The sequence below is a fragment of the Gymnoscopelus microlampas genome (genome assembly GCF_963454915.1).
Source record: "Gymnoscopelus microlampas genome assembly, chromosome: 17".
Classification (NCBI taxonomy): Eukaryota; Metazoa; Chordata; class Actinopteri; order Myctophiformes; family Myctophidae; genus Gymnoscopelus; species Gymnoscopelus microlampas.
Genome location: NC_139954.1, coordinates 50,050,395 through 50,065,651, shown reverse-complemented (window position 1 = coordinate 50,065,651; position 15,257 = coordinate 50,050,395). Strand labels below are relative to the sequence as shown.

Genomic DNA, 15,257 nt, shown 5'->3' with positions numbered 1-15,257 from the left:
GAGCAGCAAAAGTATATCTGAAAACGCCTGAAAACGTTGAAGACCCCTGCATTATACAATATATGCTGTACCACCCCCCAACGGGGGTCCCTGGCCTGAAAACGTTTAAAGGGACTATGACACGGCCCGAAAAAATCATGTGTTATACTGTACGTCACGTGGTCTCTATGAAAACAGTTTGAAAACCGCGATATCATGTATTGTACAGTGGCTCTGCTCTGCTCCGCTGACCTGTCCTCTCGCACTGTGACTGCGTGAAACAGACCGGGACAAAATGAGGAAGTGACCTATACATAATTTGTCTTTTATTTGTAAATGTGGTTATAAAAAAAATATATTCCCCTTCAAATCTCTTAGTTTTACCAACATTGTTCATGTGAAGTAGTTTATTTATGCTTATTTGTTGAATTGGTAAAAATCGCTATTGTTTGAACGCAAACATGGCTCTGTCTCTCCGAGGGTGCTCTCAGCTCTCCTCGGAGCCGCTCTGTGCCGCCTCTGGTCGGGGGAGAAATGGAGACACGCATGGCGGGTTCGTGGCCGTCATACTGTAGCTTGTTTCTAAACAAACTATTCATTGTTTTATTCATTCATTCTTCGGCATCTTTGGTTGATCATCTGGGTTACACAAACAGTAAGCTGAGTGAGCGCAGTTTCATTCACAACATTAGCCTCGTCACGAATCTCTCCCTCAAAGCGCTGCCTGTAAGCACTAAGCAGACATAGCTGCGGAGTAGTGGGTAAAGCCGCCCAAGACCTCAGTGGACGGACGGGGATAAATACGAGTATTGTGTCACTCACCAGCAGTGTTGCCAGATTGCGAGACAAATACGCATCTATATATAGATGCAAGATTCGTGAGTTGCTGTGATAGGAGAAGGATATCAAACGGAACACAACCACCCTATAGACTAATCATTGTGTATGTTCCTGCACAGTGCACTATACCTGCACCCACCCAGTGATCTTGGTACATAGAAATAATTGATCTATTGAAGATTCTGACTTTCAAATGTACATATGTTTTGTTTTGATTGTATTGCTGTATTGTTGTATTGTGCTTTCTGCTTTGGCAATGTAAACGTATGTTTTCTCATGCCAATAAAGCCCTTTGAATTGAATTGAATATAGAAAATAGCCGATCTACAAGCTTACAACGCGTCTTCATCAAGTCGCTTATAATAAGCAGACATGGCAACACTGATCACTCCGGCCTCTAAGTCGCGCCCCCACGGCCACCTGACTACAGGATTCAAAATTCAAACAGCGACCAGTCCAGTACCTGACTACCTGTGTGTTTGTTTATATACCCGGCATGGAATCCAACATGGACGAGTCGCATGATAGCCTGGTGGGTTCTGTGGAGGACTTTTCCCCCCCACCTTCACCTCCACCGCCAGACCTCACTGACGGCAGTGAAAGTGAAGACGACGAGGCCTATCCATATGAAGCGTTTGGTGTACAACCGTATATGTTTGAGCCAACCGTCGAACCCGGTGTTGTGGCCCCAGCAGCAGAAGCCGAACAGTCGGAGCCACATGTCCGAGAAGGGTTGGCCGCAGATCAATGGTAGGTTTGCGTTTATATTGTTGTTCGCTTGGATGTAATAAATGGGGGTAAAATGATGTGTGGTTGCTAGAAACATTGGTGTTTTACCTTATTCAGTATAATTCAGTTTCGTGATTTTCATCTATGTATTTTCATCATTCCTTCTAACTCTATGGACCAGAGCTTCTGTAATGTTCTCTAGAACATTGGTTCTCAAAGTGGGGTCCGGGGACCCCCAGGGGTCCTTGAGGGGGTTCCAGGGGTCCCCAGCAAAATGTGTGAATATAGCATCACAATAATTTTATACTTTGGCTATTCAAAAATAGCAGATCTACAAGCTCATGAGCTTGTAGATCTGCTATTTTTGAAAAATCTTGAAGACTTGTGCAAATCTTTGAATATATTTATTATTATTCTGGGGGTCCCTGGCACAAAAACAATTTCAGATGGGGGTCCGCGGCCAAATATATATCCATTTGGGGGTCCCTGGCATGAAAAAGTTTGAGAAGCACTGCCTTAGTGCATGTATATAACTAGTGATTTAGAATCACATGGCAACTCCACACACACTCTGTGGTGTAACTTCACCACAGAACAATGGCATTATTCCAATAGAACCATGACACTAACGGAGTCATCTTACTAACAAAACCATGTAATTTTCACATATCACCTTGTTATGTCTAACAGATATCAATAACAGACCCATGTCAATAAAAGACACCATGTCATTTTCACTTCGAACTGTAATGTCATTGGTCTTGTGGTCTTCAGTAACAGATGTCACTAACAGAACCTTGTCACTAATGGAACCATTTCATTTTCACATCTAATGCCCTTGATGTCATGTAACCTTCCTCTTCCTAGGTGCGAGTGTGGTCGTTGCCAGCTCATGGCTTCAGGTCGGGAGAACAAATGCTGCAGAGAGTATTTGGAGGTGGGTGCTATTTCAACATGACAATTTCAGGGTTTTTTTTCAGTGTTTGTGTTGACAGTATACAAGCATATAGCTTGAATTTTAATTCTAAAATGTGCACCCATCATTCACACCCCTGTAAATGTAAGCCAAAAAAAAGGTATAGCTATTCTATAGATATTACTATATGTGACATGTCCATGGCAATTAATCTACAGATCTCTAGCTATTATCTATCTCTATCTTTTTAGATCTATGTGAATGTGAGATCTATCTATATATCTATCTATCTATCTATCTAGATAGATCTCCTCCAAGGCTAATGATAATGGTGAGGGTTGTGTGGCAAAAAAATAAAGCTGTCCATGACTCGGTCTGCTTTCTAACAGGTGATGGACAAGTTTGGACAGGTGGAGACAGAGCTGCATTGCATCACGGAGCATCCTGGTTTTGCCGCTGTTTGCCTCAGTCCCTGGGTCCTGCAGATGGAATATTCCATCATGCTGCAGTACTACGGGCCACTTGCTCCTACACCTCAAAATGAGTCCTTGGAGGCGTAAGTATTTCTGGCTAACAGTAGTTTACATATCAGGCTGACTTTGAAGTCATTGATTATATCGCGGGTGTACCAAATCAGACCATCACATCTAAAATGTTTAGTAAAATAAGCATAGCATCCTGAGTGCAGTAAATCTTGTCTCACAGCCTGTCTCTCTGTCCAATAGGCAGTATCGGCACACAGCTTACCGGACGTTTGTGCGCTGGTGTTGGGGATATCTGGGAGAACATAACAGAAAGGTTGTTCCCTCCTGTGCGGTCACCAAGATTCGCTCTACCTTTCCGGACACTGCTGGGAATTATGTAGGCTTCAAGCTGCCCCCTATCACTACCCACCTTACAGATGCCTAAATTGTAAAAGTTACAATAAAATGTAAAAAAAATGTTTATGGTTATGTTTGATTTCTTTACGGAAATGTTTCATTTATAATTGTACAATTACTTATTACAATGTTGACAATATATTTAAAATGATCAAACTGTACTATATTTACAATGACTTGACAATCTCAACAGTGTGTATTTACCATCATTTATTTACAATAATTACTGTGACCAGGGGTCATTGCCATGTTGGCTTGCGAATTACATTTTTGCCACAGACATACAACATGCAGATCAGGAGAATGTTACTCTGAGGTATTCTGGAATGTTGAGAGAAAAAGGAAAAATGCATATTTGTATCCTGTGTGTTGGCCATGATGTCATTTCTGTTGGGACGGCTGTGCAATTTGTGTTGTGACTAAGCTTACAAGAGACACAATTTGAACATTTCTCTTAGCACGCCATCAGCCAGCAAATATTCACAGCTTATCATTGTAGACTGTGGCCCCATGTAATGACCTGGCCACCAGCAAACTGCCCTCTACTTTCCACATTCCACACCTGACAATATCACCGAGACAGTCTGTTTATTTTTGGACCACAATTCTTATATGAGACGATTCTATGATGATCCAATGTTATTCTCCATAGAGACATTACTTTACGAACCTGGGGATGAACGGGTGACGTCAGGACTTCTGTACTCTATAGATGCAGTACAATGGTCTATATATGCAGTACAGTGGTTTATAGATTCAGTACAGTGGGATATAGATGCAGCACAGTGGTCTCATATAGCTATAGATGCGATGCAGTGGTCTCATATAGCAATAGATGCAGTATGGTGATCTCATGCAGCTATAGATGCAGTACAGTGATCCCATGCAGCTATAGATGCAGTAAAGTGGTCTCCTTTTTACAATAGGCAGAAATGACATATTTGTACAGCATGCAAAACACTGCATGGTTCTTGCCCAAAACTCCATGAGATAGGCAAACATTTGACATGTCTGTACAGGGGAGGCTTGTAGGTATCCATGTAACCCAAGACTGTATGTTTATGTTTCTATCGCATACCGCGACCATCTGGATAGTGCTACCTCAGGATCCGGCCTCTCATATTCGGCAGAAAGTGCCGCTGGCACTTCAATGGCCTCTCTCCTCCCCTGAAAAGGACGTGGATTGTCCACCACTTCCTCCAGGAGCTGCTGTAAGGTGTCCACATAATCTAAGACAAAACAAGACATGCAGAACTCAAAACCTGCTGCACAAATTCAGGCATCAGATTGTTTTCATACTATAACTATCAAAAGTGATTCTGTGTCCTATGTAAGCTAAAATACATTTTCTAATCCTTTTCATTGGATGTCTAATGCACATGGAAAAAGCTCATTGACAAAAGAAGTGGCTTACTCAACAGGTGTTCTTTGGTGGAACAGGTGTATATATATATTAACAAAGTACTTATTTTATATTCCTGTAAAACTGATCACTACAGAGGCAGTAAATATCACAATAAATCCGAGAATATAGCCTTGCATATGAAAATCCCAATAACACTTCTATATCAATCCTTATTGGAACTTACTGCATGTGGGCTTGACCTTCACAGGCGTGAAGGAATAGTCTCCCTTCTTGTACTTGGGGAAGCGGACTTTCACCTTGGGCTTCCCATCTGGCCTCATGACTCTCGCACGGTCTGCATTCTCATTGTAGTGCAGGCACGCCAAAAGCAATCTAAATATAGTGGGACAATTAGAACTACATCACATTCAGTAAGAGGATTCAACATTATGGAACATTTTAATGAGTTAAAAATGTTTTACAGTCTGTACTAAGCTGCAAGCATTCTTACAAAATTAGACCATAAAGTCACCAACCTGCACAGCATTCCTATGAAAGGAAACACCACATTCTTCGGGGCGAAGCGAAGGATCAGGCTGTGGAACGACTCAATAGATGAGGTCTGTTGTCGGGGGCTGATCTTGGCGACGTCTTTCAGCAACTGGCCTGTCAGCATCACAGCACCAAACCTTTCACAGGCTTTGGTACCTATAAAGCATTATAAAACATAACAAGGAGGTAAACATAACCTACATTTCTTAATTCAGTTATCAGAGTGGAAAACTCATAACATTGTCATGACAAATATAAATTGTGCACTTTTCATTTTCCGCACTCCTACTCATGTGTTATCTATGACTACTTATCTATGACTACTGTAATGTTTGAGGTAGCCAGTCAATAGAATCACAGTTCTCAGATGTGAATCGATACACAAACTGGAGAAACATTCATAAGTGACTGACATGTCTGTCTGCCTCTGGAATGGTGTGCGCATGTCCACACAATATGAAGACTGCACTGCCCTCTACTGACCATTGGCAGCATCTGAATTCTCTGAACTACTCAATAAAGTACATTACAACACTCACAGATTTTCGTGGTGTTTAGGCAATTAGGTGTTCAAAAACAAGAGGGGTTTATTTGCCAAATATTCATAACTGCAGGTACAAGAATCCAAATGTCCCTCACTGACTGCTAATACTACAAAACCATATAAACTCAATGAAAACCTAGATTATAATCACAGGTGAGTAGGGGTAAGGAAAATGAAAGTGTTGTTCAACTACATAACCACATGACACCAATGACATACATGGCAATATGTTCTTCAATACAATCAATATTGAGAATAAAGCAATGGAGAAGTATTTGTAGGACATCATTAATAAGCTGTAGACAAAGTAAATTTCTCACTTGGTGAAAGCCATGCTTTGTTTGTAAGCGGTTCATGGGTACAGTTGGGGAAGAGCTGATTGCTGTGTTGGTGGACATTCTGCACGTGGTTTGTGATGGAAGTCCACTTAGCCACAGCTTCTTCACCACTCTGTGACGTGGATGTGCTCCAGTACAGGTGGTTGATCGAACTCTTCCGCCACTTCCTTACGTCCTCACAGCCACGCTCCTTCCCAAGTGCCTCTAGCTTCTTGGACAGGCCTTTGAAGAGGATAAAAGAGAAACAATTTGCACAAGTAAATACATAGTTTACACATGCTCAGATTGATAACAAGTTGACTAAAAGTATGTCTAGAATTTCATTAATTACACTAATTCACTGTGATTGCTTGGCTCAACAACCTTTGGCCACGTGCCAGGCATCATAGAAGTGCTTGATGTCTTTCTTCTGCTCCTTCATGTACTTCTGGACTTGTTGGTGACGATCTGTGACAAGGGCACCTATTGTCAACCCAGCTGACTCCAGAAACTTCAGGCTCCTGGTGAAACCTGCAATCTCCATATTGTTGCTGTAACGAACCCCAGGCTCATTACTCTGTCAACAAAAACAATTAGCAATATGTTTGTTAATGCACAGGTTAATTGTGGACAAAGAAATGCTAACGACTATGAACATTACACAATTCCAACCTGCACAAGCTGGATGTCCAGGATCCTGTTCTGGTCCAGATCCATCATGGTGTATGAGCCATACTTCGCACTGTGGCCTGTGGGGTGAGAGAGACTGTTATTACTGCATTTGCATTTCTACAAGTAAACAGCAGTGGCTCTCCATCTTCGATGCCACACTGGTCAGGCATCCACGTTGAATACTAACCCGGTGAGTCCGCTCTCATGTCCCCTCCCAAAGTAATGGGTTTGCCAGCTTCCTTGGCCACATCTATCACCTTGGCCTGCTCCAGCTTCCATTGGTGAAGAACGGTTGGCTGGAGGTAGGCACGTTGGTGGCGGTAGTGAGTCCTCGGACAGATGGACTGGAGCCGGAGTGATGACAGAACCTAAGTGAATAACAAGAAAAATATGGTCGCTAATACTATACCAACGTGTTGAGCTGTAACTGCAGCTGTTGATGATTCTACACATCAACTTACCTTGTGGACTTGGGTAAATGAAGCCCCATTGAAAGCCACCGCCGCAGACAGCAGGATGTTCCCAGCTGGGAGGTTCCCAATATAGGGCTGGCTTTGCCACTTGGCTCGACGCTCACAGGGGAGGCAGATCTAATGGATAAAGAGCAAAAACAAATATTGATAAAAGTGACAATGACAAATAATTGTGAACAATAGTTATTACACATGATTTAATTACCTGGGTGACAGACAGGAAGGTTCCAATCACATGCTTCTCCAGTGTACACGTGCGGGTACAAGTGGGACATGTGTTGAGCAACTGCAGCAAGTTGTCCTCAAACACAATGTACTTCCTTGCACTGCACGGTGGAGTACTGGAGAGGAGATATTACAACATATTACAACGGATATAAGATTTTATAACAGACACAAAGGGCAGAGGCTCATCAAAGAACATTAGATTATTACCTGTGAATATCCTGTGCGACATTCTGAGATAGACGGTCATCTGGCACATATGTGGCATCAGACTGTGTCTCTGTGTCAGTGTCCATGCTCTCCAAGTTCACCACATCTTCAATCCGTGACCTTTTTACAGGTGTGGATGTAGGTGTGGAGTTTGGTGTAGTCTCGGGTGTGGATGTGGGTGTGGATCTGAACAGTGGCTCTTCATCTTCGATGCCACACTGGTCAGGCATCCACGTTGAAGCATCCCTAGTGTTCATACACACCTGGGTTGCTAATCCACACAAAGACACAAAACTTAGACAATAAAAACCAATGTGCATGCAACTTGGAAGACAATGCTGGCAAAATATGTTCTGTAATGCTATTCATTGTATTCGATCGCAGACATTGTGGTTACAGAGAGTGTAATGGAATAGGCTAATAACATGAACCACTTAGTTTCAAACTGTTCAGCTCAGTGGCCTTGTGGTTGTGTCCACCCTGAGTTTGGGAGGTCAGGGTTCAATTCCCCTGCCTCACACTACAGAAACAGAAGATAGGCTCCTGACCTATGAGCCACATAGCTCTGAAAGGCTTGCTTACTTTCAACTAGCCCTAGAATAGCTGTGATATTACATACATTTCATGTATTCCAAAGAAAACTTCCTTTGGTAAGCACAAACGTAAGGGGCACACAATTGACAGGCGTCAATTTGTGCTTCCCAACGGAAGTTTTGATATGTTCAGTCCTGCACTCATTTCTAGCCCCTCACCCAGAGAGAATGTCGCCTGTGTGCAGCACGTGGAATTTTACTAAACACACATTTTCTGACAGAACCTTCAAATGGATATTAAACTAGAGGACAATATGTGACTCCAAGTCTTAGGAATTAATTATTGGGTGAGTACACACCCAGTGCTACACAAATGAAGGCCGCCCAGATCAGTCTGCTAACCGGGCAGGGATAGGACCGATCTATGGCTGTGTATTTTGGAATACATGAAATGTATGTAATATCACAGACATTATAGGGCTAACTCTCAACCTGTTGCCCCTATTTTGGGCATGTTAACCTGGCATCTCTATTTTGGATAGGTACAGTAAGTCATTATAACCTAGGCAAAGATTGATTGACAAAAACAGCTTATCTCCAAGCTCACAATACATTGTGATATGTTGTGAGCTTGGGGAAGTTCATATACATTATATAGGGCTACTGTATACAACCAATATAACTTGAATTGATGTGTTTTTAGTCACACACACACACACACACACACACACACACACACAGTAAGTATATACTATAGTACTATACTAGTACTATTACTACTAGTACTCTACAAGTATATACTATATATACATACACACTATAACTTCGATTGCACGTCTCTCTCTCACACACGCACAGTCACACACACACACACACACACACACACACACACACACACACACACACACACACACACACACACACACACACACACACACACACACACACACACACACACACACAGTAAGAACAACATAACATCTGGCCGATATTCGGACGATAACTTAGACACACACACACACACACACACACACACACACACACACACACACACACACACACAGTAAGAAAAACATGACACCTGGCCGATATTCAAATGATAACTTAGACACACACACACACACACACACACACACACACACACTCACTTTTGCTCCTTCTGTGTGCTTTTGGCAAGTTCATTTGAACCGTCGCGGTTCTTTGTGACACAGCATACTGGCAGCCAAAGTCTCTGGTAGTTGGCTAAAACAAACAAAGAACTAATTATGCCATCGTTCATGTAACATCTGAAACTGCATTTGCTAATAAAAATCGAATTACTTACCCTTGGTGGAGGAGACTCGCCAACAGTGTACAATGAAGGAATCGCGTTTTCCGACAGTACAAGGCGGTCTGCTAGTCGTGCTGAAAACTGGCCAAAGTTGAGGAAGCAGTCTGGAGAAAAATGCCTCTCACATAACCGCGAATTTTTAAAAATCGCCGCCTCTTCAAAATGTGTGAACTCGAGCCATTTTCTCCGAAGCCAAGGGGAGGATTCCCCAGGAGGAAAGGAGAAAAGGCTCTGTGCAGTGCAACCAAAAACACACCGACGAGGACTCATGTTTGTTTTGCTGTGTTTACTGCCTGTCTGCTGACTCGTTCTGCTCCACTGACTTCCACTTCCAGTTCCTGGTCGAAGTGGGGGGACGGGGGAGAGCTTGAGTCTACAGTACACCCCATGGTAACCCCCCCCCCCCCCCCCCCCCCCACTGTAGGTGAATGACTGACAGGGGGCGGGCACATGAAGTTTTAGCCCCGTCTATAATAATCAATGTTGAACAACTACGTGACGTGACTTATTTATTAGCTGAAATGTGTTTATAAACACGATGCGGCAGTCCCACAGTGCGTGTATTATAATCTCCATGACCATTTCAACCCGATCAGAAGGAGCCTCTGTATCCCCTCTGTGTCCCCGCTTTGAGGTGACCTAAACCCGGCCAGAATTCAGGCTCAGCCCCCGCAGACACCCAGTGCGCTGAATGACCATAGCGATTTTTTGAATTTCAATAAATAATCATAAACCAACTACTTCACGTGAACAATGTTGATGTAACTAAGAGATTTGGGTGGGGATATATTTTTTATAGGCACAGATTTACAATAAAATACACTTTCATGTAAACTCTATTTCCTGGTTGAGAGGTGCGGGCCGAGGGGACTGGGGAGAGCGGAGAGACAGTCGGCTGGGAGAAGTTTCTCTGTGGTGGGAGGGGCCAAAGTACAGCAGATACGATTCGTGATAAGAGTACATTATACACTATAAAATATACCTCAGGCGCCGCGTGATGTCATCAAAACCCAAAAAACGTTTATACAGTAGAATTTTTTTTTAAGGGGATGTCACGCCCCCTTTAAGACCCCTATGACTGCCACATTTCTGTGCCCTTGAATTAGGTGTTACAGTGAATAATAAATCTACAGAATGAATATATGCTTCCAAAAAAGATGCACACCTTAAAGGATTTGTCTCTCAATGATGAAGTTATTTGAAACTTGTCCGCCATCTTATCATATAATGTAATCATCCAACTATATTACATCTATGGTCTTGTATAAGATCATCCTGAACATTCCTCAAAGCCCCTTTGTTTAACTCATCACCCTATATCGGTTACATTCATCAAACAGGTGGTATACCTAGTTTGTGTAATCTGAATCAGAACAGAAAGTCAAGACTAGTGTATAAATTATGTTAACACACAATCACACACAAACCTGAAAATAAGTATATTTAAAACCAAATCTTATCAGATGGGGGTCTGTGGACAAATACATGTTAATCTTTTGTCGAAGCAGAAGCAGTACTCCCTGTCATCGTCGAGAAGGTGAAGGTGGAAAACGAAGAAGACTACGTCCTCACACTCTATGGGAAATGAAATCACTGAGTCTGAAGGGACAGCAGTTAAATAAAGAATCTTTATTTATATTTCTAATTAAAGTTACAATTGTGTCCTTTCACCAGACTCCCATGAACTACCAAAAGACAAAGTACAAAGTAACCAATAACGAAAATCATACCAAACATTAAAAACACTTATATAGCTTTACATATAAAGCTCTAAATTGTCTGGCACCTTCCTACCTCTATGACTGCCTAGAGAGATATGTTCCAAACCGGCCCCTCAGGTCTTCAAGTGCTGACCTGCTCGAGGTGCCTACAATGACATATAAAAAATACGGTGAAGCAGCATTCTGCTTTTACGGACCAACAGTGTGGAATAAACTCCCATTACACCTAAGACAAGCAGCCTCTGTCGATAGCTTTAAAGCACAGCTCAAGACCTATTTCTTCACTCTTGCTTTTAGCTGATTCTTTGGTTGATTTTTAAGTCCTCACTGTATTGCCTATTTTAATGTTGTTTTATGCTTTTGCTTTTATTTCATTTTATTTTTGTTTGCTTTATTGTTAAATTGGTTGTAACTGTAACTGTATTCTTGCTCTGTAAAGCACTTTGCGCTGCATTTCATGTCATGAAAGGTGCTATACAAATAAAGTTTATTATTATTATTACAATCAGCCCATCGTAACTGAAATAAAGAAAGTACAAATAGTCAAGGGAACCAATAAACTCTTGTGCTCTGCTGGGGTGCTGGGGGGGAATAGCCGAGAGCTGGCTACAGCTCCTCTTTATAGTGTCAGGCTCTAATCACACATGAGCTGAGAAGGGGAGTGACAGGTGTCTAGCCAAGACCAGGTCAGCATAGACACTAGGACAAATAATCATTAGTGAACACATAAGCATAGAAAGACTGTAGACTGAGGTGTTAATATTTGGAATTAACATATGCTTTATCGAGAGTGAGTGCTACTGTGATACTTCTTAGCTGTTGAATTTGAATCACTCTGCTGGGACGTGCATGACAGATTTCAGTGAAGGCCTCACCCAAGTAATGCCATTTTTTAAACTTTAGTAACTTTAACCTGGTTACTGTACTTAGGAACTATAATGTATAACAGAGAACAGGAAAACAGTTACTTTAATGCGTTAGTTTAATCCCATGTTTCTCACTGCAGCATAAAGTCTGTCAAGTGCATAAGTCTCACTTTGGTCTGTCGCTAGACAACATGATTCACTGCAGTGTAGACTACATGTTGTCTTAGCTTGGCTTACTTAACTATTGTTTGTTTTACAGGTCAATCCTCATGTCATTTGTGCTCATATATGCATTGCTGAATGTTGTAATTAAAATGATCTGAAATTAGTGTCATTAGTAAATGAGCACCTTCTTAAATGTGCTAGCTTGACTCTGCATTATTCTCAATGAAGGGTCCAGCTACTGGAAGCAAAAATGCCAGGAAGGTGCTGGCTGTGGATGAAACGGCCTTCAGGTAGTGGTGCGAAAGACAGAGTCGGGTATTGTAAAACAAAATATCTTTTTTTTTAAATTAACAGTTGCTTTATCGAGAGTGAGAGCTACTGTTGAGTGAGTTTTTAGCTGTTGAATTTGAATCACTCCATCAATAAGAGAAATTGTTCCTCTATGTCTAATATCAGGGATATTTCTTGCTTACAAACTGATGGCTGTGCAATGCAACTTAAACCATAAGGCATGCAGTAGGCCTAAGATTGTATTTTCAGTTTTTTCACAGCAGCATTAAGTCTGTCAAGTGCTTAAGTATGCACTATAATCCTGCTTCACCTGTTTTTCACTCCAGAATGTTTGTTCTCAAAGCTTAAACTTGATCTGCTAATGATTTGTGAAATGTCTCAGTTCCAGAACTGAGCCGTCCGAACTGCAGTCCCTGAGGCAGCATGTGGGCGACCTTCTAGATGGAGCTCAAGGCCTGCAATAGGTCACACAGAAAATTCAAGGTGTAGTGTCTGCTACCCAGGAGCCGGTGGAATCACAGGCAAAATGCCTGCCTACTCTGCAGAGGTATTGTTTCCATTTTGCATCGGTAACACAGTAATAATCCAATATAGTATTGGAATTAGTGTTGTGACAACTGGCTTGAACGGTTAAAATATATTGACCGTATATAAAATTTTGACGTAAAAGAAAAAAATATGGATTGAGAGACAAGTAAATAAAATGTTAAGACTTTGCTTTTCAGGAAATAAAACAAAGAGAATCAAAAATCATTCAACAAATATGAATGGAGTCAGCTATCTATACTAGCATAGATAAATGTCTGATTTTCAAACCCAACTTTTTATCAAACCAAAATTGTATCTATTGATGACATCATGTCACAAGACGGACATTTGTCCACCTAGAGTAGTCCACACCAGTTATGGCTGGGAGGCATGCGTTAATCCGACAGACCTTTTCTCCGACTATGTGGCATCCGCGTGCGGTTAGGGTTAGGGTGCGGGTTTGGTTCGGGTTTACTGTTTAATGTCGGAGCACTGCGCTGTCGGACTAACGTACTGCACCCGTTATGGCTGGTGTGGACACTGAAAAATGTGTGTATAATATCAATGATAAATGATAAAATGTGTGTTTTTCTTGCGTGTATTTTTTCTTTCTTTTTCTAAATAGAACCAATGACACAGCCCATGCTGTCCTCCTGCTCCAAACGCCTGGCCGGGTGTCGTGTCTGTATTGCAGAGCGGGAGAACGGGCCTTGCCCAAATGCAGAATGTCAGAATGTCTGGAAATATCTGTACATCTGTAGAGTCAAGTGAAGAGACCATAGATCATAGTTATACTGCCACTACTTTCAGCTCATTTGCATTACAACATACCATTTGTTTATCGCAAATGAAATTGCAATCTCATAAAACTTTTAGTAACCAGGTTAAAGTTAAAAAGATGGCATTACTTGGGTGAGGCCTTCACTTAAATTTGTCAAATCTGTCCCAGCAGAGTGATTGAGGTCGCCCACATGCTTGAGCTCATACCATACCTATGAGTGCTGTCGCTCCACCCTGAGTTTGAAGTGCTGTCCGTCAAGTGTAGGCCACCTGGTTGTGCCTGAGCTCATAGGAGGGCAGGTGGGAGGCTATCAGCACCTGGGGGAGTGTAAAATAATTTGACGCATCAATTATTTTCAGTTGGTCATGAATTAATATAGCTGCTGCAGGATGCATTAAACCTTAATGCATCCTGCTAAGTCACCCCTAAATAATTAAGTGATTAATTAACATTAGTCATTAATAGAAACGTTTGGTTCCATTTGTACACTCTCAGAGTTAAATTAACATTGATTTTTATAATATAAATTGGGGTCCCAGAGATATAAATGCCATTAAATGGGGGTCCGTAGCCTAATGCATGTCAAACTGGGGGTCCTTGACATTAAAATGGTTGAGAATCACTGCTAGAAAGCCGTATAAACCTTCTCTTATTGGGGTCCTTGGCTTATCTTTTGAAATGGGGGTCCACGGGCTAATAAGAGTCAATTTGGGGGTCCTTGACATGAAAAAGTTTGAGAACCACTGGAATAGAGGTCACTATTAGAGGATTTACGGTATCTTCCATGTCAGATTCTCATTCAATACAAGGCCTTCCAGGCAAGTGCCTGTGCGTGCGTGGTTGTGCGTGCGTGGTTGGTTGGGCGTGCATGTGTGGACGATTAGTGTCGCCGTGCGCCCAAGTCTCCCGAGTTTGAGCTCATTAATGTGTGAACGAGAACAAAGTCGCATAATGTACTTCTGAACCTGAGTATGTAGCCCAGTGGTTCTCAAACTTTTTCATGTCAAGGACCCCCAAATTGACAATTATTAGCCCGCGGACCCCCATTTGAAAAGATAAGCCAAGGGACCCCCATAAGAGAAGATTTCTACGGCCCTCTAACAGTGATTCTCAACCATTTTAATTTCAAGGACCCCCAGTTTCACATACATTAGGCTACGGACCCCCATTTAATGGCATTTCTATCTCTGGGACCCCAATTTATATAGTAAAATCAATGTTGATTTCACTCTCAGAGTTACAGACCCATAAGGGTCCATTTGGTTCCTATCCATCATTTAGCTGGGGACCCCCTGGAACCCCCTCCAAGTACCCCTGGGGGTCCCCGGACCCCACTTTGAGAACCAATGCATTAGCCTA

General features: G+C 42.0%; 2 protein-coding genes across 2 annotated transcripts; one reads left to right on the top strand and one right to left on the bottom strand.

Moving 5' to 3' along the window:
- Positions 1-1,315: 1,315 nt before the first annotated feature.
- On the top strand, positions 1,316-3,373 carry LOC311064481 (P2X purinoceptor 7-like; the record flags this gene model as incomplete). Its single annotated transcript, XM_084084309.1, has 4 exons — positions 1,316-1,569; positions 2,416-2,485; positions 2,854-3,020; positions 3,190-3,373. The coding sequence occupies 4 exons, from the start codon at positions 1,316-1,318 to the stop codon at positions 3,371-3,373; spliced, it is 675 nt and encodes a 224-aa protein (XP_083940435.1).
- An 879-nt stretch (positions 3,374-4,252) lies between these two features.
- On the bottom strand, positions 4,253-8,244 carry LOC311064480 (uncharacterized protein; the record flags this gene model as incomplete). The annotated part of the gene is made up of 11 exons (XM_084084308.1): positions 4,253-4,574; positions 4,935-5,083; positions 5,227-5,398; positions 6,149-6,346; positions 6,488-6,680; positions 6,776-6,852; positions 6,963-7,143; positions 7,237-7,365; positions 7,454-7,589; positions 7,684-7,954; positions 8,232-8,244. 11 exons carry the CDS (start codon positions 8,242-8,244, stop codon positions 4,405-4,407), a joined length of 1,689 nt encoding a protein of 562 aa, XP_083940434.1. The 3' UTR covers positions 4,253-4,404.
- Positions 8,245-15,257: the final 7,013 nt, after the last annotated feature.